Source organism: Cucumis melo, chromosome 10 (genome assembly GCF_025177605.1).
Source record: "Cucumis melo cultivar AY chromosome 10, USDA_Cmelo_AY_1.0, whole genome shotgun sequence".
Classification (NCBI taxonomy): Eukaryota; Viridiplantae; Streptophyta; class Magnoliopsida; order Cucurbitales; family Cucurbitaceae; genus Cucumis; species Cucumis melo.
This window is the reverse complement of record NC_066866.1, coordinates 20,988,983-20,999,478: the sequence shown is the minus strand read 5'-3', so window position 1 is coordinate 20,999,478 and position 10,496 is coordinate 20,988,983. Positions and strand designations below refer to the sequence as shown.

The following is a 10,496-nucleotide window of genomic DNA, read 5'->3' as shown; positions in this document are numbered from 1 at the left end:
TTAGAGGTTTTCCATAGTAGTTTTGTTTAAATTATTTGGCTAAACGTTTGGTTTCTACTTAGATTGTTTAATTTTATTTTTATTTAATAAAATAAGTTACAGTTTTAATTGCTTTAAATTTCAAAATGTTGTTTTTTTATAAAATAATGACCTTAGCTTAAAATTGAAAAGAAAAGATGGATTATCATAGATAGATTATGATATTTTAGTATGTTTGTAAATATTTTCATATATTTTTTCATTTTTAATAAATTTCCTTTGTTATTTAATTCTAAGAAATTATCGAAAATAGAAAATTTGAGAAAATATTTACCATTTATAAAAAGGGCATTTGCAAACATAACAAAAGATTTTATAATAATATAATTCATGTTACTACATTTTCTAAATTATAAAAGTAGCAAATTTAAAAATATATAATCTTTTGATAATAACTTTTTGATATATGTAATTACTTGTCATATTTGCAATGTACAAACAAGAAGTGTTATAAGCTTTTTTTTTTCTAAATTGTTTTGTCATATGATATAATTTATCTTTATAAAAAAAATTAAGTGTAATAAATTTTCTTTTAGTAGTTTTTACTATGGAAAGTAAATAGCTTGTTTCTTTTTTAAGAAAACAAACACCTTTTATTTATTTATTTTTCTTTGAATGATCTGATGTTTCCCGGAAACAAAAGATAAGAAGCCCCAATTTTTCTTGTTGTAGCAGCGAATAGAGAGGAAGTAATTGTGAAGTGGTTCCTCCATTTACCAAGAGAAAGATTTCTTCTACGGCGATTGTTACGACACCAATTTGGTGGTATTCTCTCTTTTGTTCTCGTCCAATCTTAGAGGAACCCAGGCGCTAATGAATCATAATGTTCCAAGTGTTACAAATCATTGAAACAGTACAATTGCAAAAGAGTTTGGTGTGATTTATGTCCCACCAATAAGCTATACGTTGAACAACAGAATCAAAAGAAAGTATACTTACCATAAAAAAACCTAATATTCCTTTGCATCAAAATGCACGAAAAATGGACCCCGAAGCACATCTCCAGAGAACATTCTCTCTAGCACCAAAAAGCTCTACTTTCTAGCCCAAGCATCCATTCGTCAACTCTGTTCGGAAGGCAACAGTCCAGACCGAAAATACAAAATAAAACAGTCCACCCCTTGTTGGCAAAATCGTAGCGCAGAAAAATATGTTCAAGGAACTCCTCGATCTCAAGCATAAACAGCAAACAGATGGGCCAAGAGATGAACTTTTAAGCGTCCTTTGTTTTCATGGGTGTTTAGGCTTCCATAAGCAAGGGACAAGAGAAAGAATTTCACCTTTCTTGGGATTTTGAGTTTCCAAGCGAGATTGACCAGAAAATAGCTTAAAACGCCTCTTCTATTGCATAATAAAGTGCTAAATTGGAAGGTCTTAGCATAATAACAATTATTTTGAGTAAAGGGCTCCAATTTATTTGAATAGATATATTTTAAATATACATAATGGCTGAAGCCTACCCAACCAGCAGTTAAAATTACACGATGCAAGCCATCAAGAACTTGGAGAACGCTACTGTAAAACTTGTTAGTTAACTTCGCTTCTATGATATATACATGTACATATTCATACGTATAGCTCTAACTATTGGTTATACCTATTTTGACTGGTGTAAATATACTACAGAAATAGAAGTTTGATCCTTGAATCTTCAAGATTCTGTCTAATAGATCCCCCAGGCCCCAACTTTAAAAAACACTATAATAGATCTCCAAGTTCTAACCTTTCAATTTTGTGTCCACTGAATTTTTAAGCTTCTAATTTTGTGTTTAATAAGACACTGGACTTTAAAGGGTGTCTAATAGATTACAAGATCTATTCAACAAAGTATTGAAAGTTCATAGACCTATTAGACACCTTTTAAAGTTTAGAGTTCGAAATGACACAACATTGAAAGTTTAAAAACTTGTTAGGTATGTTAAAAGTTGGGAGGCATCCTAGAAATACCTCATATTCAGACCCTAAACTTATAAATTTACCGTAAATGACATGCCTTACTTCAAATGATCTGCAATGTTGTCGACTCTTGTTATAACAATTGGGGATGTCGTCAAACTGCGATCATCAGACAAGCCCAATAGGTCATGGACTTCCTTGGTTTTGCTTCTCTCATCTTTGCAAGATTTTGTTGTAGATGATGCAAATATCTGCACTGTTAGGCTTCCACCTGCATATAAAAATCACCTGGACACCGTAAAATACTAAAATGTCTTGAAAAGAAGATGGGAGTATGAGCACCATATATCATAGAACAAGATGCAAAGGAAGAAAAGAAATATGATTTCATTGGTACAATCAGCTATACTTTTGGTCATAATCTGATACACCTTTTACCATCAGCATTGGGGATAGAGTATTTTGGTTGGATAGTGTTAGAATTAGTGGGCTTCGGCCCAGGAAAGTTTTAACCATATTTCCATTTCTCCTTTATCATAAGCTTGTTGTCTATTTATTTTTCCCTTTGTATCTTTTGTTCATATGAGGTAATAATAAGAAAATCAGATCATGGTTTTTCTACTGTTACTCGGGTTTCCACGTAATTCGGTGTCTATTTTCTTTTACTGTCGTCAATATGATATCAGAGCGGGATAAAGATGAAAACCTAGACACGAATATTGATGGAACCCAAATAGAGACCGTCATCGGAATCAACGCTGTCGTCGCTGCGGAAAAGCTGCTTGCCAGCTTCAAACGCAGCCAATTAGCACTTCGGGCTCAGCCTTCCTCCCACGCACTGCTGTTCGTCGTCTCCACAATTCAGTTGACCTACTCCCAACCGTTTTCCTCTGTCCAGCTGTAGCACCCTTCTAGGGTGCGAGGGGTGTACATAAGCCAGGTCGGGCCGGGTTGGAGGAAAATTATGGATTAACCCAAAGTATCCGAGTTGACAAAAAATGATATGCAAGAGTCAATCCAACCCAACCCAACCCAAAAATCTTGGTTGGGTCGGTTCTTTTTCTTTTTCATCTCTTAGGCGAAATTGAAGAAAGAAGTGAAATTCCGAGGCTAATCTCGGTGTTTCCCAGCCGAGATGAAGGACAAAAAGCTTTAGAGATTGAATTCTCGGGCTAATCCCGGTGCTTGTTCGGTCGGGATGGAAGGTAGAGAAGTTAAGAAGGCTAGAACTCCGGCCATCTCGGGGCCGAGTTCGACCGAGATTGGGGTCTTGGAGGAGTAAGAAGCGAAGTGTTGTGACCAAGAGCAATGCTGAGGCCGAAACCGAGCTATGAGTTTGGGAATATGTAAGGAAATTTGGCTCAAGAAAGTCTTATATGATCTTCATCAGGGATGTGAGACACCATTGATGCTTTTTTGTGATAATAAAGCCGCTATTACTATCGCTAACAACTCAGTTCAACATGATAGAACTAAACATGTTGAGATTGATCAGCATTTCATCAAAGAAAGACTTGACAGTGGGAGCATATGCATTCCATACATCGCTTCGAGCCAACAAATTGTTGATGTCCTCACCAAGGGGCTTCTCAAACCAAATTTTACTTTTGTGTTAGCAAGCTGGGCCTCATTGATATTTACGTCCCAAATGGGCAATTAGCCCTAAATATTCTTCCTTTTTTTATCTCTTTGTATTTTTTTTTATTTATTCCCCCTCTTTGTACTTATTGCATTTTTATCAGAAAATAATAATTAAAAATTATCGTGGTTTTTCTTCCGGTACTCAGATTTCCACGTAAATCTGTTCTTTCTCGGTACTTTCAATAGTAATTATTATATTGATAACATTTTGGCATTCTGTAACTCATTACTTTAAGTGGGGTCTTTTGTTTCATTGGTCTTCGTTCATTTATTCTCAATTAAAGTTTTATTTCTATAAAAGAAAATAGATAAAAAATCTTAAAGCTTTTCCATTATTTTTTTGTGAATAATCAAACAAAAGATTGGCTCCATTATCTGCCATCTAGTTTGATAGCAACATGAAAAGAGATTGAAATACTCCCCCGAGAAATTCTTTCAAGCTGCAAACATTAGGAAGGATGTTTATGGCATAATGTCGATCACTGGGGAGACCCTTCTATGAATTCTAAGAGAGATACAAAAGATTGTAGCTAGTTTTCTCCATCATCAAATTTTTAACGACTCCGAATCCAATATTCTAGGTGGGACTATGGCCAATGAATAGAAATAGGATAGATGCAAGAAGTGGGTGGAGCGATAGTGAACACAACATACCTAAAGCAGCCAAGCAATTGGTTACGCACATGACAGAGGATTCTCAGCAATTTGGAACGAGGACTAGTGGAGTTCTGCAATATGCTAAAGAGGTAAGTGGGCTTAAAAATCAAATTTCTGATCATGACACAGGATTCTCAGCAATCTGGAAGGAAAACTGGTGGAGCTGTTCAACAGGCTAAAGAGCTAAATGAGGAATATGCTCACTTCTAGAATATCCCATGCGAGCATGCTGTCAATTGCAACAAGATTCCATGCAAGAAGGAAGGCCATGCATGAGGAGGACTTATTGGTCAAGCTCAAAGAAAGTATGATATGTGGCATTAATCAGATGTGGGAGCCAAATTTGAAGTCTTCGATGCTGCGATTTGTGTGGTTATTGACATTGATATCATGCAAGTAAATCATACTTAATCATCAAACACCTAAGAAGACTATAATCAAAGCTTGATTACCGAACATCTTTCTTGAATATTTGTTTGAGCCCCCTTTTTGCCTTTGGGTTCTCTGCATGCTCTTAAATTCTATCATATTGTTAACAGAAATTTTCGTTCTCTTCAGTTATATATGCGTGTAATTCTCGCCTTCATCTTGTTTAAAAATAATTCTTCCCTGCATTCTACTATCACAAAGTCATGACTAATTTATCCATTGGAGACACGTAATTTTTACATATCAAATAAAAGTTTTAACGACATCACTATGGAATAATGGTTGCAATACAAATAAAATAGCATAGCTCACATCACAATTTTTTTAATTTTGGAAGGAAGTTTACCTAGCACCAGGGCAGCACCAATCCAGCCGGACAATCCCCACCTTTCACCAAGAAGGATCCAGGCAAAACTACCACCCCAAACTGGCTCCAAGCTGTAAATAATGGCAGTTTCGGTGGCAGATACGTCGCACATGGCAGCCATCTGGAAAGTCGTATATGGCCTTGCTAAGAAGTCATGGACTAAGATTCACTACTTTCTATTGTTGGATGGAAAAGGCAACTCTCATTTTAATCAAGTTTTCAGATGTATTTACTTCACAAAGTATTTTATGTAGATGTAGACTACAATTGAAATTTTTTAGACCAATTCCTTGGGATTCAAAATCCTAATGTTTCCCTTGAAGTAGTTGGTAATTCAACAAGACTTCGAAAGAGAAATTGAAACATTCATTTTACAATTAGCAAAGAAAACTTTTAGGACTCAGGAAAGGCTGTTGAGTCAATTAAGTTACAGAATGAATACAACAATAAAAGCAGAACACCCAAAACAGAAAGATAAGTAAAATTGAATAGCAACTCAAAGGAAAAGAAAAACTCAAATTAGAGACATAATGCGAAGACATACCTCTAGCCACAGGCAAAAGCCAGTGGACAATAAGCCTGTGTACAGAGCAGGTACCCAAGGAAACATGAACACCCAATCTAAATATGTTTTCCAATTCCATGACTCACTAATTGTTTCCGTTCCATTAATCCATCTCCAAATAAAATACCACAGCATGGACAGAATAGAAACAACGCAAACCTGAGAGTAATTAAAATCACTCAAACTGTGCAGCAAAAGTAACACCACTTTCTTTTTCTTTTAATTTATTTATAAGAGTAACACTACTGCCTCCCAGCATCTACTATTTATGAGAAAATATTAACCTCGTATGCAAGGAGTGGCAAGAATTTATCCTTATCTATACGTCTTGAAATATGCTCTGTTCTTAGCATATGAACACCGAAAAATATTGCACTCATGAAGTTCAAAAGATCTCCCACCTGAATAAATCATAGGAATTAGTTGAATGTTTTGTCTATACATATATCAAAATCTCAATATCAGAGCATTAAAAAATCTTACAAATTATTGATAATGTTGCAAAATTATTACAAGTTTGAAATTAAACATACACAAGGAGGGGATCCACTGGATTCAAGCATCGCGACTCCAACGACTGACATGAGAGCTCCGAACCAGGTACGAGCAGGAACAATGGCCCCTAAAAGTCCATCAAGTAAAGGAACTACCAGTACCTGATTATTTTATACACAAGTACCTTAATCAACGTTATTATAGCAAGAAAGGTTACTACATCATATACCATACATATAATTCCAAATATTACCGTGAGCATTGATATGAAAGATGCTCGCCCAGCATCAGATGTTATCAGTCCAAATGCCTGCATCAAGTACCCTAAACTAACCCAGAAACCTAACTCGATTCCAGCATCACGGATCTCAACATCATCCCATTTATCCAATACAAGTGGAACAAATGGAATAGCAGTCATGACAAACCGTACAACATTGAAGGTTGCAGGATCCACTAATTCTTCAACCTCTTTCACAACTGGAATACTGCTAGCTACAGCAATCAAAATTTGGAAATATGGAATGGTATTTTAGTTGAAGATCTCAAGAATTCCTTATGACATAAAAAGAAGAAAACTTCAAGACTTTTGTAATTGTAGCTGACGTTTTTTTTCCTATTATTTTTATGAAATTGTGTAACCTTTTTAATAGTAGGGAAATTTTGTATTTCGTGGAAAAGTTCCTGACCAACCTTAGATGATAGAGAAAGGGAAAAAATCTTAATCCTTTTCTTTTCTTCTTCTTCATCTTTTAATAAGAAAATATCTTCCATGAAGAGAAATGAAACTATAATAAAAGTTGCCTTAACATGTTAATTTTTTATAAGTTCTCTACTATAACAATGTTAAGGGCTTAGCCACAATTTTATTTATCAACTGTTGGGAAAGGTCTTGAGAGCTCCCCAATCTCTCCGCACTTCTCTAATAAGAGTTCTATACCAAAATCATTCAGCAAAAAGATACCCACCCTCCATCATTCAAGATACCTAAATAGGAAATTACTAAGAAAATTAATAAAATACTTGGCCTCACTCTAACAGTCATACTCCTAAAGGGCCTACACAGAGCAAATTACTAACTCTCAATCATTCTTTTTTCTTCTTCACACTTTTATCCCTACGCGAATACACCTTTACTACGGGGTCTACCAAACAATCATTCTAGAAATATCATGGGGTATTTGGCCACCAACTTCATAAGTTGATGCAAAACAACTCATCTTCAATAGTAACATTGTGCTTAAGTTTGCACATTTGTCGAAGAATTTCTATCTTCCCCTATTTTTCTATTTTGAACATTTATCGAAGAACACCACCGGAACTCTACACCCCAAACACAGATTTCTAAACTCCAACATATTAGCTCTAGACTTAATAACTCAATTTAATATCCAAACACCTTTAACAGTGTACATACATAGTGATTCACAGAAAGATACCATGTTGAGAACATTAAAATCAGGCATTACAGGTGGTGGGAGGTACCACGGGTGCTACAAATTGCATTATGACTCAACTAGCATACAATTTAAGTGATCGATCCAAATTTACAGGACTGCCAGAAAAACATGGACCTCAACTTTCAGATTTTACATTAGGCTGGAATATCCTAAATTAAACACTTCTTCGTTTTGGGTAAATTCAAACCGAACAGAAGAATTAATACAAAGTCTCATCTGCCTAACGCTGAATAAAAGCATTCAAGAACAGAAGCGTACGAATTCCGGTTCAGCATAATCTGACATATTTGGTCGACATTCTTACCACTCATTCAGATTATCTACAACTGATCTAATAGATACGTGGGTGTTCATCAAAGAGAAGCGCACCATAAACAATTGTGACGACGTTGAGCAAAATGATACTCCTAACTTTCTTCGAGGCAAAAAAGATCCTTCGCCAAAGAGAACGCTTATCAAATAAAGACACCAGAGAGAGAATCACACTCCTGTTACGCGGTCGAATCGTATTAGAAGAGACCCGAACAAGCTCATTCCCTTGGCAATGTCCAAGAACGACCGATTTCGAATTCTTGGGCAGCGGGGAACTGGAGTTTTGAGCATAAACAGCGCAACGATGAGTTGAGGAAGCAATCACAGGAGATCGTTTGCAGTAATAGAAAATGAAATTGGATGGGGAGGATGGAAAAATGGGAGATTTGAGGTTGATTGGAGCAGTATGAAGAGATGAACTCAATTGAAACGGGGCTCCCATGGCTCACTCCGATCGGACCAGCATATTCTTACGGTTCGTGTGTACCAAATTTTTTTGGAGTTCACTTGGTATAGAAATATCGGCCATGTTATTATTTCTGAACTTCAACTGTCTCTTCTTCTCGAAAAGCCAATTGCCTAACGGCACGTTCACAAAGTTGCTTTCACAATGCTACAAATAAATTTTGGACGTTCATGAAATGTTTTCTAATTTTTTTCTCATTTTTTTTTTTTTACATGGACAAGAAAATTTAGTATCGGATATCCATCACACGAAAGCCTGATTGAATTTTAACCCTTCCCCACAAACCTATGTTTTATAACGTCACAGCCACTTTTCCATATTGATGATGACGATCTCTTGACCCGAGTGTCACTCACGATAGAGGCAATTAAGCAACCCCGACACAATGAGTCAAGCCCTGAACCCATTCCATGAAAACAGCCCTATCTTCGAATCTTAATTCCTCATGAGTGCGCTAGGGATACCCAACTTATTGCTATAATACCTACAAATCCCTACCTTATTTTAGAAATATAAAGCTGCTTCGGATTTGAAGTCGTGTTAATTCAAATTACGATCCAACGTACCAATATTTCCGTGCTAGAGATGCTAAAGCAATCTAAGGCGAATTTAATAAAACCACCTTGATTTTAAGCAGTCACAATTTTACATACCTCTATCCTTATTGGTTGAGCTAAAGATTATGTGCACGTTGACCTATTGTGTTCTAGTCGGCCATAACTACTAGGCTACTACACTTTTGAGTTCGGTGTTCCCCAGCGAATTGAATCCTATTCATGTGTAGCCTACCAACACATATTACTATCTTTGGTGGTAGGATCACACACCACATATGCAGGCTTCTTCCATTCAAACACATGTTTGATTAGATATATTGGTTCTACATAGGATAGGCGGAGGGATTTCACGTTGTACACTGAGGATGACAATGCAGATGAGAATAATGAATTTACATACACATACGAGAAAAGATATAGCTCATGAATGGAAGAAACAATTTGTTTGGGTGAGGGGGATGCAAATAATTCTTGGAAGCACATGTCTCATATACAAAAAACAATATATACCATCACTGGTGATCCATAAATTTTGTATAGTAGAGGTACTATATAATAAACACACTAAAAAATGTTAAAAAAAATATCAATAGCTTCAAAGATTAATTAATTTAATGCGTATTACAATTGTCCTTTACGAGTTTTCATGTTTTGAAATTGATCTATGATAAGTTTATTATCTAACTCATCCAATAAATCTTTCTCAATATAAACTAGAAGACAATCATTCATCCATTGATCTCCCATTCGATTGCATAGTCGAGTCTTCATAATATTCACAGTAGAAAATTAAATAAATATATACGTAATATGAATGTGAATTTAAAAATTTTATGAAAAAAAGAAAATAAAAAAGAAAGAATAATACATTTTTCATAGAATATTGTTAAAAGAGTGAAAGTTTAGATCACCGGCTTTGTTGCATTTTTTCTAAATATTTGTTAGATAACAAATGATGGCTAGAAAATAAGTTAAGGTTTTATTTAGTTAGGTTTTTCAATCTTATTAATAAATTATCTTTCTTTTATGACATTATGGAAATTTGACAATAAAATTGACATTTGGAGTCTTTTGAGAAATAAAATTATTGAAATTTGGAAAGATGTTTGGTATTTGGGAAAAGAAAATTATAGCTATTTGGAATAAAATATATTTTGTGGCAATTTAGGAAGAAATTATATATTTTGAGGAAAAATTATTGATATTTGGAATAAAAACTATTTTATAGAGAAATAAAATTACTGAAAATTTGGAAGGTATTTGATATTTTTGGAAAGAAAATTAATGATGTTTAGATTAAAATATATTTTGTGACAATTTAGGTACAAATTTGATATTTGAGGAAACAAAACTATTAATATTTAGAATAAAAATCAGTTTGTTAAAATAGTTGCAATATGCAAGATTTGATCCCTTAACTAGAAGGTTATAAAGTGGGGGCACAGTCACTACACTAGAACCAAAAATTGGCAAAATTAAAGCATTATATAATATATATTGTAATATGACATTTCAAAGTTAATATTAAAATACAAAAGACGATAATGTGAGGGGGACACATGTCCCACTGGCCCCTTAATAAATCCGCCCCTTGATACCATTACTAGGTTGC

At 34.8% G+C, this 10,496-nt stretch overlaps 1 protein-coding gene across 4 annotated transcripts; it reads right to left on the bottom strand.

Annotated features, from left to right (window-relative positions):
• Nucleotides 1-1,428: 1,428 nt before the first annotated feature.
• On the bottom strand, nucleotides 1,429-8,421 carry LOC103491903 (uncharacterized). 4 transcript variants are annotated; one of them, XM_008452017.3, is made up of 7 exons: nucleotides 7,919-8,421; nucleotides 6,343-6,584; nucleotides 6,128-6,250; nucleotides 5,879-5,995; nucleotides 5,574-5,753; nucleotides 5,009-5,150; nucleotides 1,429-2,206 (listed from the first exon to the last, which is right to left on the bottom strand). In XM_008452017.3, the coding sequence occupies exons 1-7, from the start codon at nucleotides 8,301-8,303 to the stop codon at nucleotides 2,034-2,036; spliced, it is 1,362 nt and encodes a 453-aa protein (XP_008450239.2). In that variant the 5' UTR covers nucleotides 8,304-8,421; the 3' UTR covers nucleotides 1,429-2,033. The 4 variants fall into 4 exon arrangements, with proteins under 4 accessions (XP_008450239.2, XP_008450240.1, XP_008450242.2 ...); XM_008452018.3 differs by having other exon boundaries at nucleotides 1,429-2,223; nucleotides 7,919-8,379; XM_008452020.3 differs by having other exon boundaries at nucleotides 2,076-2,223; nucleotides 5,009-5,173; nucleotides 7,919-8,380.
• Nucleotides 8,422-10,496: the final 2,075 nt, after the last annotated feature.